This window comes from Centruroides sculpturatus, unplaced genomic scaffold (genome assembly GCF_000671375.1).
Source record: "Centruroides sculpturatus isolate CEXI.00-Female unplaced genomic scaffold, Cexi_2.0 scaffold78, whole genome shotgun sequence".
NCBI lineage: Eukaryota > Metazoa > Arthropoda > Arachnida > Scorpiones > Buthidae > Centruroides > Centruroides sculpturatus.
Window position 1 is genome coordinate 1,060,856 of NW_019384629.1, and position 20,884 is coordinate 1,081,739.

The window sequence follows — 20,884 nt, forward strand, 5'->3', positions numbered from 1 at the left end:
ACAAGACGGAAATTTTTCATTACAGGGCCCGATTGCATGGCAGCTGCTCTGTCTTCCAGTCGGAGCTGCATGCCATCAAGTTGGCCATCAAGTGGTGCACCACGAACTACCATAACTTGAACGTCACACTCCATTCGGACAGTAACTCTGCTATTTCCCTCCTTCGTCGCAAGAATCTCCACCCCATCGCACAAGAAATCCACGAGGCCGTCAAATACACGGATAACTCTATCAGTATTATCTGGGTAAAAGCCCACAGGGCAACACCGGGAACGAGCGGGCTGATGCCCTGGCAAAATCAGCGGCCACTGACGAAACTTTACCAATAGACTACAGCAAATTTAACCTACATACCATCAAAAAGCTACCATAGACCGATCTTCACACCAACTGGCAAAACGACTGGGACTTAAATCAAAATATTACATAAAATTTCCGGATATTTCTGCAATGTATACTCTTATAGATGAATCACACCCAACTTTCAGCTAACGCAATTTCTGACCAACCACGTCCACTTTCGCTCGTACCTTAAGCGTTTCGTCAACCCATAAAACAGTGGTCTCTGCCCTATTTGTAATATGCAGGATGGGAGCCTCCATTACATTCTAGACTGTGCCATGTTGGAGCCTGAGAGATCACAGCTTCGCATCCTCATCAACCACAAGCATGGCCACTGGCCAAAAAATAATCACGAGTTTTTGAGTGACCTGATAAACGATACGGACACCTTCAACCAATTTGTAGAACTCATCTACCAGTACAACAGGAGGACTAACGTCCCCACTAGTAACTCAACTTCTAGGTAATATGTAATTCAGATTGTATATATATACTGTATAGTCTCTCTTCCTGCTAATGCTATTACATTGTATTTGTGTATTTATCAGCACTGTGTACTTTATTCTGAGTATTCTGTTTTCACCATTTATTCATTGTATATTATATGCTCCCCATTATATATCTTTTGTTGCTCAAGTATCAATAATTAATTGTGACTTCATATATGCTTAATCCTTCTATAACTGTATTTGCCTATTCTACAATTATACTGTCACGTTTTATTCCTTTGCAAATTCCGTGTACCGTATGTACAGTACATTGCATTGTATACACTAATTGCCCATTGCTTACTGTATCCACTTCAAAGTTTATATATTGTCCGCGTTTACATATTTATGCGAAATTGTTTATTTGCAATCTATTTTTCTCTGCTCTTAACACAATGAAGTGCTATAAATTATGACACTTGGCGGGTTCCTCATCTTTATCTCAACTAAATAAAGATGAGGAAACCCGCCAAGTGTTTTAATTTATAGCACTTCATTGTATTAAGAACAGAAACAAATTGCAAAGCACGGTTTCATATCATTAAAAGAAAATCTATTTTTCTGTAACACATGTCCAGCTATGCCTAGCGGTGCTGGACATGCATCTTTATGCATTAATAAAATAATTGATTGATTGTATTACCAGAGTCTCGATATATGATATGATATGATATGATTAAAAGTGTTAGAAGGCCGAACTTTACGGCATAGCCTTTGAAAAAGAAGGATGAAGAGTTTTAGAGGAAGTGAGACGAAAGAAAAAGAATGATAGGAAAGTGAAATGGGAACCATGGCGCCGTCAGGTTTCATTTATTGAGTATACTTTAACTACAACCACATGAAGCGTAGCCTACAGGAAACAGTATGGTCAAAATATATACAGAGAATAAGTCCGCGCATGGCCCTTTGGGCACAGGGCCACTAGAGGCACATCTATACAATGTTTCGGTGAAGGTCTTCGGAGACGAATATCCCCACCACATAATCTTCAGGTTCCCATTGTCCCAGTTTAGGACACTGGGAACCTGAAGATTATGTGGTGGGGATCTTCGTCTTCACCCGAACACAGTCACATATTCTATCTCCTTTGTGGAGAAATCTTCTTAGGTAGGCACGGAAATTCCCCTGCCCCGTAAGGATTTGGGATAGGTGAAAATCAGGGGTGAAGTAGTCTATCTTTTGCTTACTTGCAATGTCCGGCGGGAAACCATGGGTAGTTCTTCCCGTAGTGTCGCTGTTCCATCTGGCTTGCCAGTCCGAGATGGTAAGTTTTTTAAGTTCCTCATAAAGCCAGCAGCTGGGGAGCTCCCCAAACACTGGTTCCGTCGATGATCGTGCAGCCCTCTTTGCAAGAAGAGGGCCCACCAGTGACCAAGCGATCTTCGTAGAATAACACTGGGAGTTCGATTTTGGGTTCGGGCCTCGCTCGGACGGGCTGGCCACGTGGAGTTTTCCGGGTTTTCTTCACGTCTGTAAAGCCTAAATAGGGGCCAGTTTCCCTTAAAAAGACCTTCCGGAAGGTATCCCCTAGACCAGGGGTCGGCAACCTGCGGCTCGCGAGCCACATGCGACTCTTTAGATGTGAAGCTGCGGCTCTTTAGTTCCATACGCAAATATTATTTATTTTATCAAAAAAAAAAAAAACATTTAAAAATCGTTCTGAATCGATTAACGAGGATTCGGCACCGATTCTATCTCTCAGCCACTTGTACTCGCTTTTCATCGCACCCCTCCCCCGTGACACGCGTCGTCACTGTCCTCAGTCCGTCGGAAGCTCTCGAATGACGCCGTCGTCGGATGTTTCTATGAGGTTTATTTCGCTTTCGACGCAAGACAATTCTGAATAAATAGATTAGTTTTTTTTTCAAAAAACTTTATTTATGCGAGTACTATTTATTGTTGGCAAGAAAAAATTTTGTGGCTCTTTAAAAACTTTGAAAATTTATAAATTGTAATTTTTGGCTCTTCCGACTCAAAAGGTTGCCGACCCCTGCCCTAGACAGATCGCCCAAGTGTTGCGTTGCCATAACTTAACAAACAAAACTTTGCAAGAAGGTCAGCCCTCTCATTCTCCCCAATACCAGAGTTGCCCCTAACCAACGTAAATGAGACCTTGAGGCCTTTCATAGATAAGCACTGGCGGAGAGTTTCTAGTTGATAGATATGTCCTTGAGCTGCCAATAGCTCTAATGCTATCTAATGCTACGGAAGTGGCGTCGTAAATACTGTATTGATGTTTCTGACATTTCGAGCGCTGCAATCGCTTCGCGGCGTAAGTTTACAAGCTTTTAGTTGCAGGAACACATTGGCTGAGACCAACCGTAGCGCCTCTAACAAAGTCGTAACCAAGAAGAATCAACAAATGTTAACACAAAAAATTTGGAAAGAAGCTATGATTTGTTTTATTCAATTCAAAATTTAAGCCATAACAATCCATTTTTAAATTTATAAAAAAATTACTTTAATTATATATGAACGAACGATATTTTTTAAAAATTATTTTCACATTTTTCACTTAAACCATTTTAATATAATTTGAAAGAAATAAGATGATAATAAACAATCTACTTTCTTACGGTATGCTTTGTTTATCGAGATATATAAACACTAATTTGTCTTTTCTTACTTCAATTAAACACATAGATCTATATACAATTACTGGGATATACACTAAATAGATTTTGCTTATTTTAAAAAATTCTTTCAAAATAACATAAATATAGGAACCGATTTGCTAAATTATTGTATAAATTATACATTAATAAATTTAAAAGTATTACTTGTCTATAAAACTTTAATATAATTTCCAAGTGTTAAAAATTAAATAAAATGTTTTATTTAATAGATTAAAACAAATTATTTACTGTATCATAACAAGCGTAAGTTAATTTAAAATTTTCACTATTTAACACTGAGAATATTACATTATTAGAAAAGAAACGCAAATTTATTAAATACATTTATTATAAAACAAAATAAGCAGTACAATAACACAATATAGTAATCAATACAACACAATAATCTATTAAGTCTGTGTCTAATAACTATGTTACTGTAAATGCTCGAACTATGGTAAATCCTAAGATCTTCCAGTAAAACCTAAGATTTGCAAAATCTTTTTGGTAAAAGTCCGAAAGGATCTGTGATCAGAGCCGGCCCTACCATAGGGCGAAAGGAGCAGCCGCTCCAGGCGCTAAGTCCTAGGGGGCGCCTCAGTGGTAAAGAAAATTAAAGGGTATAAATTTGGGGCAACCAAGGGCAGTGGCGTAGCAAGGGGGTGTATCAAGCACCGGGCGCCACTCGCAGAGGGGCGCCCAAATGTTCTCCAAGACAAACTATATGTGTTTCTGTAGGGGGGCGCCAATAAAGTGTCGTACCTCGAGCGCCAGTTATGTTCGCTACGCTACTGACCAAGGGGGCGCCATAATAGGATCTCACTCCATCCTAAAACTTGCCTCGGGCCGGCACTGTCTGTGATCATCGTTAATTTCGAACTTTTACCAGCATTTACTCGGTATATCTTAGGTTTTAACTCAGAGACATGGTAAATGTTGAAAAAATAGTCCCCGCTACCCGCACCGCCGCCTTCGCTCGCCGCATTCCATCGTTTGACACGTTAGAACGACACGTTAACCCTAATCCTGTTTGGCATTTCGCTGACTAAAAGTTATTTATGAATCAAGATGAGTGTGAAACGGAGATTTTATGAAAGAATGGACGAGCCCGTGGCAAGCAAGAAAGATAATAACTTTTATCTCAATAGGGACAAACACGCAAAGTGTTTGGAGGAAATAAAAGATGCAAAGAACATGAAAACGAAACTATCTGTTCATTACAGGCGTATAAAGCGTTACGACATTTTGACTATAGGCGGCGAAGAAAAACTAATTACGCCTATGAAGGAGGAGAATGGAGAAATAAGATATTACATTTGTTACAAGGATTTATTCAACATTCTCGAAGAAACGCATGTTGCTGTTAGCCACGGTGGGAGAACACGGATGCTTAAGGAATGTAACCGCAAGCATAAAAATGTAATAGTTGAGGCTACTATGACATATTTGAAGCTATGTCAATCTTGCCAAAAGAAACAGAAGACTTTGAAAAAGGACATTGTCGTCAGACCTATACTTCACAGTGAAATGAACTCACGCTGTCAGGTTGATCTAATAGATCTACAAACTACCTCAGATGGAAATTATAAATTCATTTTAGTTTACCAAGACCATCTTACCAAATCTGTGATCCTTCGTGCGTTTCAAACTAAACGCTCCGTAAAAGTTGCATACCATCTATTCCGATAATGGTCGGTTTTGCATACCATCTTCATTCCGATAATGGTCGAGAATTCTCTAACCAAGTTATTGAGAATTTATGTTCCATGTGGCTGGATGTAAAAATCGTACATGGAAAGGCAAGACAGCCAAAATCAAGGATCAGTGGAGCGTGCTAATCAAGACAGAAAATATGTTGAGTACGTGGATGGAAACCAATCAGTTATCAAAGTGGTCAGAGGGTTTAAGATTCATCCAGGCGATGAAAAATAGAGCATATCACGAGGGAATCAAATGTCCCCTCTACAAAGCAATGTTTGTTTGTCCAATGAAAATGGGCCTTGAAACTTCAGCAATCCCTAGTGATATGATTAGAGTTATAAGATTTGAAGAATATTTAGAGAAGTTGTTGCATTTGCGTGACAATATGGAACAAAATAATGACATCGAAAATGCAATCGAACAAGACAAGGAAGAAAGCATCGTTGAAAATGAGTCAGAAGGGGATATAGACAATAGAACTGTCAACGATAAAACAGAAGAAGATGAAATGATTATTACTGAGATGAAGGTGAAGCAGAGAAATACCGATTCAGAGACAGAAAACATGACTGAGTCTCAGGAAGATCTTGTAACTATAGAGCCAATACCAAAAAAAATAGAATCTATAGTGACTATAAGAAACAATGCAAAATTGAGTTTGGAGAAACAAACTGAAAAAAAATGAAAGCCAAGTCTGTTGATAAATATCCAAATGTGAAAATTGGCCAAAATGTATGACTGAAATTGCCTGAAATTGAATGAATATCATGACTGAAATTGCCTGAAATTGAATGAATATCATTCAATTTCAGGCAATTTCATCTAAAACCGACCGAAAAACGTTATTGCAATTGTAGTAGATGTAAAGGACAACGAGTTTTATCAACTAGGTACCAAAATTGGAGTACTAAAGCAGCTTTATACACAAAATCAATTTACCTTATGCCCTGAAGACTTTATCAAGATAGAAGAAGTTGTTAAAGATAAAGAAGTGAGTCTTCGAGAAGTTGTCGCAAAATTGTCTTTGACCAGAGGACAAGGTTTCAAGAAATGCAACTGCCTAAAAAAATACATAATGAAGAAGTGCGCTTGCAAGTCATCAGGATTACTTTGTAATTCTAAATGCCATGATAGCTCTCCATGTTGTAACAAGTAAAATCCTTTTTTACTTTTATTAAATAACATGAATACCAAATGATTAGAAAAAATACTGTGATTACTGATTAGCTTACTTATTTTACCATTACCTATTTATTAAACAGATATATTATACACAGAACATTATGTACAAAACTTTCATTCACAATATATAGCAATATAACAGTTTTAAACATTATAAAAGAGCTTCTTGTCTTGAAAATTGTTGAAACTAATATCTCGAATACTATAGTAGAGATAACAGAGACTTATCACAAAGCTACTGGTAACATTAAAATCATAGATTGCATTCTGATGATAGAAGTGTCATTTTTATGTTACCAGTAGCAGTGCGATAAGTCTCTGTTATCTCTACTATAGTATTTGAGATATTATCTATTGATATTGAGAAATCTTGATAAATTACATCGAAAATATAATTATTTTCAATTTATCCACATCCTCATCTGTAATTTAAAATTATCATGTTATTAAATTTTTTTTATAAACCAAATATACTTTTTCTTTCTTTATACATGATATAAAATTAGAAAATGTAATTATGAATAATTTTTTTTGACAGAACAGTGGAAAAAAAAAGTTACAAAAATGCTTGAAGACGGTAAAACTGCCTATCCAAATAGATAAACCAACAACCTCTCGCCGTAATACGACTGTAGCGCCAGCTGTTGGCTACCTGACATATTAATTCTATTTTAATGCATAGCTCAAGGACCAGTATATCTATCGACTCAGGTACTACTGTGGCATTGATGTTAATGTATCAGAAATATTTGATATCATTTGCTAATGGTAAATGCTTTCAAATATTACGAATTTTAGGGGACCACCAGGCCGAGTGGATAAAACCACTAAACACTGTTAGTTCGTCGTGGGTTTGCGCTTAGCCAACGAGCTGGCTGCGGTTTCACCTCGTTAGTAATACCTAAATAGGGACCAATTTCCCTTAAAAGACCTCTTGGGAGGCATTCTCCTTCAGATCTCCTATGTGTGTTGCGTTGCCATAACCAAATACACTAGACGAAATTTAGGAATTTTTCATGAATGGTTCCAGAAACATTCGTTCCTCGCCCCGTTGTTGGCCTGTCCGAACCAGTGATGGGCCTGAAAAATGGACTCTCTTTTTGGTTGCAGAATGGTGTAGTGCTTCGCCACTTATTGGTTGTTGTTAGTAATGTATGTGAATATTATTTGTATAGTTAATATTCTTTGTACTGTACTTAGCGTAAGTTTTATTATGTCACTCTGTATCGGGTTTTCTTTGTGTTTGTCGTCCGTTTGGACACGTGTCCTCCTTACTTTCTACCTCCCTCCTTTGTGTGAAAGCGGACCTCTGGATTGGCTACCCAAGAGCGGTAGACTGCCTCCTTGACCGTTCGGTTATCGGGCTGTCGAACCCAAGGAATGGGTCAAGGGGCATGGCACCACCAAAGGAAAAGGTGAAAAAACACTAGTAAACTTTCCAAAAATATTTTCCTAATCAAAATTATATTTTATTATTACAGTAGAACCTCGAAAACTCGGCCTAATGTGGACCGAAGGGTGGCCGAGTTTGTGAAAATGCCAGGTTATCGGGAATGGGGTTAAAAAAAAAGAAGTACGAGTGTTTCCTCAGAAAATACTGTACTGTACTTGTATGTATTGTTTACTTGAGAATACAACAGAGAATAAACTGCCCAAATACCCTTAAACAAAGGAAAAGTATGTCCTTTATGAAGGCATAGAGCCTTTACTACATGAAAATGAAAATTAATGAATACACTGTGTACAGTAATTTACCTGATAAGACAGACCTCAGAAAAATACTTTATGAGGCATAAAGCTGTCTATAATGAAAATTAATTAACTAAAAATTTTTTTGCCCTGCCAGGGTGTGGCCGAGTTATCCGGACTGCCGGGTTATCGAGACTCTACTGTATTATTATTTATATTGTGTCCTATGTTCTATTTGTATATTACTTATGAATTAATGGTTACATAAGGTAAGAATTTTATTCAGTTCTCATTAAAAATTTTATTGTTCAACTCGACTATCCAAGATTAAATCTTTAGTATACCATTGACCAATGATTACTGGAGCACACAGGATTTAATGCGACATTACAATTGGCCAGTGGCGTTTAATTTTAATACTGAAGCCGCCAACTAAATACTTATAGTTATTCGGTGGATGTCATTCATCAGATCCAAGTTTTACACGGGATCTCTTGTTTTCTTTTTTAAATTACATAAATTATTTCTAGAAATAATAGTAATTCAAATACCATTGTCACCTCTTTCGATATAACGTGTAAATACGAAGTGCTTATTTTATTTCGACCACTCATTTCTTTCATATCACCGCGAACGATCTTCGTTAAACCAAAATGCTTCTATTTTCATATCGCGCGTCTGGAACCATCTCGGTAAGATGTCGGGCACAAACTATTCAATCACGATCATGTGACCGTCACCCCGCTTTAATAACATAGTTTATTTTTAAAACTTACCGAAGAAATTGAATTATTTTCTTGAAATTAATTCTTAGGCATTAAAATCTTATTTTAATTTCTTAAGTTAGAGATCTATTATCATTATTCATTAAAAAGTTTAAAACATTCTCGGAAATTGCCAATTTAATTAATTAATTAAATTCTGCATAAATCTTAAATAATTAACTAGTGAATAACATATATAATCACGTGATGGAACGAATGCAATAAATTATTTTTGTGAAATACTAATAGAGACCTTTGTCTTTTAAATGGTTTTGAAACTTTACACGCAGCGATAAGAAAAATGGAATATGATTTTTTCGGGTGATAAATCTAAACCTTAAAATCGATTTTTAATCTTATTAAGCATAAAATAGTTATTTAAAATAATATCTAGTTTAAAGTATGTTTTATAATTATGAACTGATTTTTAGTTGTGTAGATAATCAATGTACTGTACATGTTGAAAAAATGAATAAACAACAAAGCATTTGTATTCCAAGGCTGCAGTTTTATTCCTTAGAAGATAAACATTACGGTACAAGAATGATATAACGAATCTGACAGAATATGCTAAATACAGTGTCCATGTGTTTACCAATTTCAATTTGTGAAATTCTTCCAACTGGATTTTTATTTTTTAATCACAAGTTTTGTAGAAGGACCTATCAGGCATTCTGCTGTGTTCCACTCTCGAGCAGAGGTTGTCGAGCGGATTCGATTTCAAAAAGGCCATTTTCATGCACACAAAAGTAAATTTCTTGAGAAAAAGGAAGAATGGACTTTTTCTTAAACAGAAACAAAATATCAACGTAATTTTCTCAGTTAAAATTGAATCTAGTTCGCAAAACAGCAGCAGAATGCCGATCTACATCTGCTAAATTGTTTGATATGCTATGTACATGGTACGCTATTCAGGCTTCTCTTGTACCATTTTAATCTCCGATAAGATACATCACTGCCCGAATCAGGTACTTATAATAAGAAACTTTGGAAAAGACATTAAAAAAGGAGACAAAATTCAATAAATAAATAAATAAATAACATTACAAAAATGTCTTCTTTTTGCACGTCTTTTAACACTGTTTATAATACTTTACTTCGGTATTAATCTAGTCAACATTAAGGATACAATTCATACCCTTATCAAAACACATCGAAAATAAATACAGTATCTATGTGCACAAGCTCAGTTTTATAGATACAACATATATCAAAAATCATAAACTAGAACAGTATTTAAAAATTTATTTTATCATCAGTAATAACTTTTATAATAAGTGGTATCAACCATCGCAAACGGATGCCGTGATTTTTTTTTAAATATTTTACAACATTATTCATTCTTATACAAATACGACTCATGGTTAATGATTATTTAAACTACTACTCCATTCCTACCACGAGCTGGAGAACAGTTTGAACCGTAACCAGTCCACGGTAATTAAAAAAAAAACAATGATGATGAAAGTGTAGATGATGCAGTCATTACAAATATTTCTTTTATGGATACTTTACATAGTATTTAGGATTTACCAATCCATTTCCATGCATTAGTTATTTTTTTTGTAGTTTCCAAAACAATTTCCGAGCTGATATAAACATACGAATAAACCGTTAATTTTTTATGGTTTCAAATAAAGGATGGTATTATTTGATAGGGTGATATACAAAGTACGATTTATAAAACGTTTTTCTCAAAATCACGTTTCTTGTGAGCACTAAGATTATAGAAAGTATGTAATAACTGAGATGATAAGTATGGACTAATTTGGTCACCAATTCTCCAGTTCGCTTTCTATCGATTATGATTCATCTAAGGATGAAATATTAGCATAAAACTACGTTATTGTGACCTAAATATTTTTCCTAAACCGAGGTAAGTATATAATTTCTCGCGATCTAATTATCTTGATGTGCTTTTTCCCCTAAGATGGCATGACTAACTTTTTAAATAGGAGCTATATTTATATAACTTAAGATATTTAAATTGAACTTCGCTTGTATTGTTAGCCGAAAATGTAATATGTGCAGAAATTATGCTACAGAATAATTAGAAATAAGTATTCTCTTAAGTCTATGTACAAAATTCTTTTAACGTGGATAAGCAGAATTTAAATGCGACGGATCCAACTTGGTATCCCTTCAGCTCAATTGTAACTCTTCATTTATCGAGTTGGCATCCAGTTTGAAGCACTTGATAAAGATCTCAATCAACCCATATCTTTCAATGAGGATGACACACTACTAAATTTAATGTAGATTATAAAAACATTCTTAAATGTTCCATTTTCTTATCTCACTTATGAGCTGAAACTATGCCTTGTGTATGCCCTGAGATCTTCTTTACATTGAAACCAAATATATATTAGCAAATTAAATTCCAATAATTCAAATATACAAAAGCCTTTTTGAAAAATTTCAGCTTATTATTTTTCGAGATTTTTATTTATTTATTTATTATCCAAAAAGAACTATTTGGAAGTTGGACACATTTATTATAATACAGTATATATGAAGATCTCATTGCAACTACAAGACCTGTACAAGCACAACATTGTAGTCAATATTACACAATTTCAGTGTAGAAAACATTTTTTTTTAAAATGTGCTGTTTTGTTTAAACCCCCTTCAATATGGGTAGTAACAGTCTACGAAAGTCAGCAAATGCTTCTAAATCAATCTCAGATATCATACTGAGCTATATATATTTATATTTATATATATATATAACCATTCTTAAAGTGAGCATTGAACTGCAAAACCTTTAACTTAAAATTTAAATTTCCCTTTCTTCCATACCTGCTATTGAGTGAATGGTGGCAGGTTTATGGACTTGAATGTAACAAATAATAATGCTGACAAACATTGCACAAACATGGAACAAAATGACAGAGGGTGGTTAAGTACGTAGGTAGTGGAATGTTAACATCTTCTTTAATGCAGTTGGCTACTTCGTAGACTAAATTTTCTTTTCATTTATACAATTGGTGATGTCGAAAATATGTCATCTCTGGCAAGATCCATTGTCAAGACACAATTAGGACACCACACACTACAGAAAGTGTGTTCAAGGAAATTTCACAAAATAAATCACAAAGGAGGCAGCAATTTGCTCTATCTTGCTCGGGTAAAAATAGTATTCTGGATACTACATACCATTAAAGCATTCCTAGTAAATTTCACCATGTATTGTTCACTATGTATACATACTGGGTAGTTAAGCTCGTTAAAAGTACAGTAATACTGTAGTAGTCAAGCTGTAATAAGTACAGTTGGCTAATAATACTCAAATATTGATTTTTTTTTCAAGCAACCAGCTGTTGCTTGATTTCTTAGGTGATGGAAATTTTAAATAATAACTAATAGAAACATATTGTGATTTGGCATTTCTGATTCAGATGCATTTTTCTTTTCATGAATATATTCATAGTGCATGCCTTGGTCACCACAAAATATTCTACTATCTTGCCTGAAGAATTAAATTTTCTTAAATTTCTTAATTACTGTTGAACATACAAAGATGATGAGTTAGCCAGTGCAAAGTTATAAGGACAATTTCTTGAAATGGTATAAAATTAAATAAGAACTACAGAGGAAAATGTTTTCTAAAAATTCAAATTGGAATAAATTATTTCTATTCACTTATAAATAAATAGCCTAAACTAATATTTATAAAGTGCCTGATGTTAATGCATATGTTATTTTAATGCATATATGTTATTTTAATGGAAGGGCTTTAATAATTACATTATATTTTTCCTATAATGTGAGGATAATTAAGACAAACTGCAAAATTTTCAGATGAAAAGCTGAAAATCTGCTAATTTAAGGACCTATATGATCATCAAATAGTTTGCTAAACAAAGTGATCATACCAGCTCTTACTTTATATTTTCAATGTCATCAATTGTTAATTATGGAAATTTCATTTTTTCATTATATATAATTCTTCAATGAAAAATGGCTATATTAGAAATATTGCAGAATGCATTGAAAGAAAAGTACTTTTCTAAATGGAGAGAAAGACCGACAATTTATATATATATATATATATATACATGGCAATTTCTGTACAGACACTGTCTAGCACAGTGTTTTCTTTTTCTTCTTTTTTTGGCTGTTTCTTGAGAGATAACTTTGATCAAGTTAACATGCAACAAAACTCAAATGCTATTATATTCTCAAACTTTATGTAACAGTTAAATCAGTGCAATTATCTCCTACTTAGTTTTTAAAACATAAAATGCTGGCAGGAGATATGCACATAATTATTCTAGTCAAAACTAGAACCGAAAGGCTGCCAGTAGGCTCAATCCCATAAATGGAAGGCTCTGGATCTGGCACTTATTACTGAGGTCATATCAGCAGGAATATCTCTATATTTTTCTAAGCACAAAAATGCTTATGCAATTCATCTATCATTTCTAACTTTTTACAAAACCTGCCAGACCACATTCAAAAATCACATGGGGAAGATGTAGTGCAAAAGTCATAAAACCTATGAGTCATAAAATGGTTTTAACAGAATGTTCAAATGACATTAGCAAAAAGTAATATCTGGAATAATAATAATAATAAAGTGCTGGAGCTTCTTAACTATTTGGAATATCTACACAACAAGTTCAATAAATATTCTGGAATAAAGCTCAGGTTTATGGGTCTTATCCTTGCAACTAGACAAGGCAATGGATAATTGGGGTTTAATATCTCTGTAGCTGGTAACTCAAGGCATGAACTTGTTCCCCATTGTCCACTTATTCTGTGGTTTCTGGAAAATAAAAAAGAAGTTGATATAACAAATATTTTATAATAAAATAAATATTTTGTTATTTCAATACAATACATTAAATTAATATAAATTTCTAAGCATGTGATCATTAGAAAACTCTAAAAAAATACTATAAAAGATTAAAGGATATTATTAATTTTTTATAAGTAAAAGCTAATGTTTATGTGTAGGATTGAATTTGTATACAATGTATACTCCTTAAAATATCTTGTAAATCAATTAGAAGGTATTTGTTTATATTTGTGAACATTAGTTCTTAAATTCATATCAGATGAAACCTATTTTGTTTATCTTGAAAATGATTTATGGTCAGTAAAAAGGTCTCATCTGATTCTCCATTCATGACTTCCTATGTACTTTTGTTAATATAAACAAAATTAATATACCTTCAGTACTTTTGGAATAAAAGGGTTCAAGGGACTTTTGACTCAAACTGTACAGATATCCTCTGTATAACATGGTAGTTGGGTTTCAAAAACATGCCATGTTAGGCAAATCTGTACTGTATGAAACTTAGGGTAAGGATCCAAAAGATAGCAAAAGTACACAATTCCTTTTTGTAATTAAGAGAAATATGTTTATTAAAACAATCAATAATTAACTAACAATCACAATCAAATGTATTGTACTGTACATTAATAATTTTTTACTCATTGCTAAACACCATTAAACAAAGATGTTTTCTTTTTGACAAAATATCATTATCTTCTGAACTTTCCTGTTGTCCTTAATCTGAAGTATCAGCAAAATCTTGATTTTTCTCTACTTTTTTCATAAAATCTGATATTTTCATTTGCTGGCATTTACCTAAGATATCTTTAAAAATTTAATATTTTTATGTAGTTACTTTTAATTTAATCTATAAAAACAAAACACAGTTATAGTCTTTGGGTTCATTTAGAGCAGTGTTTCTCAACCTCTAATGAATCATCATCCCCTTCAATAAAACCATTATGTAGTATTGCCCCCTTCACTTTGAAAACAATTTTGTTGGGTTTATTAATTCAATTTTTTAGAAAGTATTTAATTATCAAATAAACATTCATTTACTCAGAATACATATTAGATTTTGATATAATTAACAAAATTTAAATTAAGTGTTATTCGCTGTGAATCCCCGCTGCAAGCTTTGAAATTCCGATGCCAAGGGCCGAGGCTAACGCAAAATTAGTATTGCATTAAATAGACTAGTCACTAGTATAATGTTATTTGTTTAATTATTGTATGATATAACAAATAAATAAAATATCTAATTATTCTTAATATAATGTTTTACTATATTGCCTAGAAAATTGTTTTTCGTCCCCCAAAATATAAATTGTTACTAATCGCCCCCCAATATGGAAAAATGCCCACATGGGGTGATAAGAAACACTGATTTAGTGCAACATCACCAAGGACAGTGATATCTGGTTTATAGGAAATCTAGAATAAGGAGCTAGGACAAGGAAGAAGAAAAATTGTAATCAGTTCTCATTAAAGAAAACCACGCAAAAGGCATGAAACAATATTAAAAATTTCAACATTCTAAAATCCATGGGCAAATATGAGACAACATACATGCTTACTTGAATAAAAATAATATCACAGTATGGTGTTTACACTTAAAAATTGTGATGTTTTATATGGGGATGTCTTCAATTTTCAAACTATGTTAGAGTGCAATTGTGTTGTAAGAACACTATATTGTACTCCTGTAAGTATACAGGTATTCCTTGTACAATATAGTCCCTGTCATGTGTGACAAATATGTTCCAAGACCTCTCATCTAAGTGAGTTAGTGAATCCATTCACTATTAAGTATTTCTCATACTAACATACCTATTGCACATTTTTTTTATATAAATAAGGCAAATAAACACTATATTAACAATAAATAGCATGATATCACAAATAAACAATTTTAAAACCTTTTTGGAAGCAGACTTTTTCTTTTCTAACTAAATCTAAAATTTTAAGATTATTCTTTAAAGTAGGAACTTTTACAGCATTTGTTTGACTTAGAGTTACCACATCATTTGAATTTTGCAACAATGTTTGCAAAGCAATTAGCATAAATGAGACAAGAGAAACACCAATATCCCATGAACACAATGTGTTGCAAGCAAGAACTCCAGATAAAGACTGATGTTTATCCCAGAGTTTAGTGCAAAACAAATAAATGAGTCAGAGTAATGATTTCCCAGAACAAGAATGAGTGTGAATATGTGAGGTGTTGCAAGACTTCAAGCACCTTAAAATGGCATGGATTTAGTGTGCAATTACAAATTTCTATTTCTATCTTTTTTTTTTTTGGATTGCCAATAGCATAAACCTGAAACTGCATATGGCCAAGTCCATACATGGTAGTATATTGTCTTATTGTTATATATATACAGGATGTTAGAGTTCAATGTATATAGGTCAATGAGATGAGCATTTTTTATGAAGCAACTTAGGGTGAAAAATAAAAATTAGCAAAGCTACAACCTGCAGAAAATTTGGAGATGCCACCTCCCAACTGCTTCTAGGGATATATAGAGTATAATGTATGAAACACCAATGAAAACAAAGGAAGAATTTCCATCTTTATCATTTCAGCTTTTGCCACTATCAGAGATCAACAAACACTCTTTGATAGAGTATGACAAAACATGGTTTATTGTCAGACTCTGTGTAGTGGAAGTTGGCAGTTTCTACTTTGAACACTTATTGTAAATACAGTGAGTGATTGGTTAACAAACAAATCAAATAACGAACACTTTTGCAAAAGATTTTTATTTTCGGATAATGAACACATGATTGGATAACGAACACATCACAGAACAAACACAAGAAGTGACGTAAAATAATGAATACCGATTGGTCTTCCCTTGTCTTCAGACAACAATTCAAAACTTTTAAGACCGTGGGAGACATTGACATCAACGCTCAACCCAGTACATACTGATCAGATAGTATTCCTCCGAACTTTGAAACTCTCCCTTGTAGTTCCAGCCTTTTATTTTTCTGACAGAAACAATTATTTTATAGTATTCACGAGACTGTTGGGCAGGCACTCGTTAAGTTTTGCATTGGTCTTTATTTTCAAAAGGTGAGAGTATAATATCATAGGTAGAGAGTGGGCAGATGTCTGATGTCTGTTGTTGCTGGGCAGTATGGCTTGAACAGGTCTACAGTAGACCGCAGTTCAATCTTATCTAAGAAAGATACTGTATTATCAAGAAGACTCAAGCAGTTTAAGGAGTAACAAAAATCATATCTGAGAAATAAAGAACATTGAAGAGCTCATAATGGAATCTGAAACTGATCTGACGACAGAAGAACGCCAAGAACTCTTGAATGAAGAACACCAAGAAACTCGGCAAGATATGTTTTCTTCTGAAAAAGAGAATTAATGTCAATATCTGCTATTAAACATTTTTTTGAAGAAGTGGGATGATGTCAGAATGACGGTATTAGAATGGCATCCAAACCAGGTTGAGGTTAATAGGCTTAGTTACTAATAGTAACAATAGCATTGTAATCTACAATTACAATGCTATTAGTTGCTTCTGAAAAACTTTGAAGAGAGAATAGCAATTGACATTGGACAGATTCTTTAACCCCCACAAACGGAAAAAACGTGACTAATAAAAATGCAAGACTGCATATGTATGTATTTTTACTATTACATATAAATAAATGTAATACATAAAAAATATAAAAATAAAATATCCAGAAAATAAAAACGTATATATTTTTTTATTTTTTGGAGTCTCCAGAACGAATTAATCAAATTTCCAAAAAACCTATGGTAAATCGATAATCGGTTAACGAACAATTCGGATAACAAACAAAGTCTTGGAACGGATTATGTTCGTTAACTGATCACCCACTGTAAAAGAAAAATATCAGTAAATGTGTTGGGCCCGAAAAACGTCTCAGCAAATAAGAAATTCCCAAATAAAAGTTGATGATAGAATTGTCAAGTGTCTGCATATGCACCTAGTAGTGATAACAAATTAATCAATAAAGTTTTTTTACTGTACTAAATGTACTGAACCCAGCGGAGTAGTGTGGGTGTCAGCCACCCGGGGCAAAAGAAAATTTCGCCGTCCCATTATTTAGGTATCTCAATTTAAAAGACTAAAATTCAGTTTTGTAATAGAAGAACAAGTAATAAAAATTTCCTTGTGTAGCCACCTGTTCAAAATAGCTCCATTGAATATTGGAGGTGTATATGAAAACAAACGAATCGTACAGAAAAAAAAAAAAAGGTCGACAGGCTGTGTGCATGGGAGAAATTAACAGTTCACCCGGACGGTGAGTCTATTCCCGAACTATTTTGTGCTCATTTCAATCGGTCTGAATTGTAGGTGCAACAAGACTATGGGATAAAATGGTTCAAATTTTTACAAGATATTATTATTATTATTTATTGTGAAATTTTGCCATCCCCTAAAAGGTAATTTTGCTACCCCCACTACACTACGCCACTGACTGAACCTAGTATTCATTATCCCAAAACACTTACACAATGAGACAGAGAAAGTAAATGTACAGGCATGATGATGGTTGCCTACCATACAGGTGTGTGTAAATTTTCTGCAACACACTGCTCCACTAAGTTTTGTTTCTAACACTAGGTTGCTTCATAAAAAATGCTTATCTCACACCAAACATTAACTCTCTGTATATATATTTTATACTCTGGCAGCTATGAAATTATATTAGAATATAATACAAATTCAATTGATATACAGTAGAGCATCAATTATTCGAATGTCAATCAACCAAAATGTCAATTAACCGAAAGCTTTCCAGTCAGCAAATTTAAATTTCCGCTAGTGCTATGGCGCTGCAATCTTTGGCTATGTCTTGGGCTACTCCAATGTTATTTTTGTTGGTGTGTATTTTTACCTGGTAGCACTGGCACAACCATGAGAGGGTACTTAAGGACATGCCAGGATTTGAACGAATTTCAACATGGGATAGGTTAATATATTTTTTTGTACATAATCAGTTATCCGAAAAATCGATTTTCCAAACATTTATCCGAATCGATTTTCTCAATCCCCAATTGATTTGGATAATCAATGCTCTACTGTATATATATTTTATATATCTATATAAAATGATCTTAAGAAAAGTAATGAAAATAATTAGTTATTGTTGAAAAAGATTGGGCATTTGAAAGAACTTGAAATTTTACATTTATAAATTTACACTCAAATCTCAATTTTCGAACATAATTTGTTCCTAAAAGTTGTTCTAAAACCAAAACAAATTTTCCTATAAGAAGCAATATAAAATGGATTAATTTAATCCATTCCTGACCTCCAAAATCTGTTAGATATAATGCCAAATGCTAATTATGTACAAAATAATAAGAAATAATTAAAAAAATTATAATACCTGTATATTTAATAATAAATTTTTGTTATTTAATTTGACTTAAGCACCTGTAAACATGAATTCTTGAATGCCATTTATATTACATAAATGTCAATTATCACTGTTTTTATTAAAAATTTTAATTAATTTGATTTAAATTCAAGTGTGATGCATACTGAAAAACAGAAGTAGCATCTTTCCCACATGCACATTGAAATCTAATTTAAATAGAAATGCAATCAATGATTTGTGTTATGACCTCTAATGATGCAAGGCAATCTCAGCACTGCTAACTTCTTAATAGGTAGTCCTGTCATTAATTAGTTGGGCCATCAACTTTCTTTAACATAGGAAGTATAGGAAATTGACCGTCTGTGGAGGACTCTTGCCGAGTAGCTTGTTCGGCAACCAGTGTAATTATGAGTTTGAAATTCTGTTTGTGAATCAATTTGTTCGAAACCCACGGTTTGACTGTATAAAAATTTAATTTGAAATTAAATTAATTAGGATAATTTTCATTCAACAATTCTATTAGAAAAATTTATTAAGTTTAAATTTCTATGTTAAACCAATAGAAAAGTTTTCACTGAGAATGGAAACATAATTCCTTAAACATATGCATTTAATAAAAACTTCTAACATCAAAATTTCTTTTAAATTACACAATTGATGAAAGATGAAATTAAGCACTGTTTTGGATTATATTAGTTATTTTTATAAGAATAGTAATTCTTTGTTTAAGAGGCATAATCTTGCAGAACCACTTGTAAACTGGAAATCTCATAAACTGTTATTTTAACAGGGGTAATATTGGTTTTAATTTATAGAATTCCTTTCAAATTTATTAATGTATTTTGAAGATTCTTGGAGGACAAATCACATTCCTCAATGATGTCAGGAATGATAGATTTGCTAACATTTTTGACATTTATTATACTGGAAACAACCAAAGTGAGAATAACTCTAGTATCCCGGACCTTGAAAACCTTATAAGAGGCCTTTCTCCAAATCCAAAAGTGAGAATAAATTTCATTACCAATTTTGCTACATATGCATATAAGCAGTCTAAAACAAAGCATTTTAAATCAAGATATTCACCTTGATTTAAAATGCTTTGTTTTAGAGTGCTTTACTAATATGATATTTTTCAATTATATTCATGTTTATTATTTTCTGCACTTGCCTTGCTCTTAAGGTGGTTTTTGTGCTTTTTTTTATATATATTATTTTTACTTTTGCATCTTTTTTTAGATCTAGTGCTATTACTTAATAAATGATTGTGTAAATACAGTAGAGCCTCGATTATCCGACCTAATTGGGGACTGGGGTTGGTCGGATAATTGAAAGGGTGGATAACCGAAAAGTATGAAAAAATCTATTATTAGTGTAGTATATTATTATATCCCATGTAATTAGTATATTAGTATATTAGTATATCGCTATTAACCTACTTTGCGTTGAATTTTCATCGATGTTAAGCCTAACAAAAATTTTTTTAAATAATAATAATCGCTATTGTATTGTTAAAAATTAGAAAGTTAAGCCTCGTTTAAATACTGGCTCCCTTTCATGGTCGATCCAGTGTTGCCAGCTAAAACACGTAAAAATAATATTAAAGTAGCCAAGACATAGCCATATATTGTAGCGCCACATCATTTGAAATTTGCCAACTAGGACGGTCGGTTAACCGAGGGGTCGGTTGATAGGGGGTCGGATAATCGAGGCTCTACTGTATATTTTTTAGGATTTTATATGCACTGGAAGTAAAAAAAAAAAGCAGTGTTTCCTTTAAGGTGATATTTGCTTTATAACAATGGTCTGAAACCTAACTAGGTTTACTAATTAGCTCTCCTTGACTCACCAGGAAACTCCCAACATTTGGAAAATTTTTTTTAATTTTCAAACTCCTAAATTGAGGCTTATTTTTCCTGTATTTACTTGACACAATAATCATCTTTT

General features: G+C 33.2%; 2 protein-coding genes across 2 annotated transcripts in view; one reads left to right on the forward strand and one right to left on the reverse strand.

Moving 5' to 3' along the window:
- The first annotated feature begins 4,513 nt into the window (after nt 1-4,513).
- LOC111625718 (KRAB-A domain-containing protein 2-like) lies at nt 4,514-5,134 on the forward strand. Its single transcript, XM_023368936.1, has one exon. The coding sequence runs from the start codon at nt 4,514-4,516 to the stop codon at nt 5,132-5,134; it is 621 nt and encodes a 206-aa protein (XP_023224704.1).
- A 4,134-nt stretch (nt 5,135-9,268) lies between these two features.
- LOC111625711 (CUGBP Elav-like family member 4) overlaps nt 9,269-20,884 on the reverse strand; it is a gene marked incomplete at its 5' end in the record, with an annotated part of 114,670 nt that continues 103,054 nt past the window's right edge. The window contains one exon of the mRNA XM_023368930.1: nt 9,269-13,549. The remainder of the gene's footprint in view (nt 13,550-20,884) is intronic.

What these genes read in the sequence shown, in the direction of transcription:
- LOC111625718 (XM_023368936.1), top strand. Translation starts at nt 4,514, where the DNA reads ATGAGTGTGAAACGGAGATTTTATGAAAGAATGGACGAGCCCGTGGCA.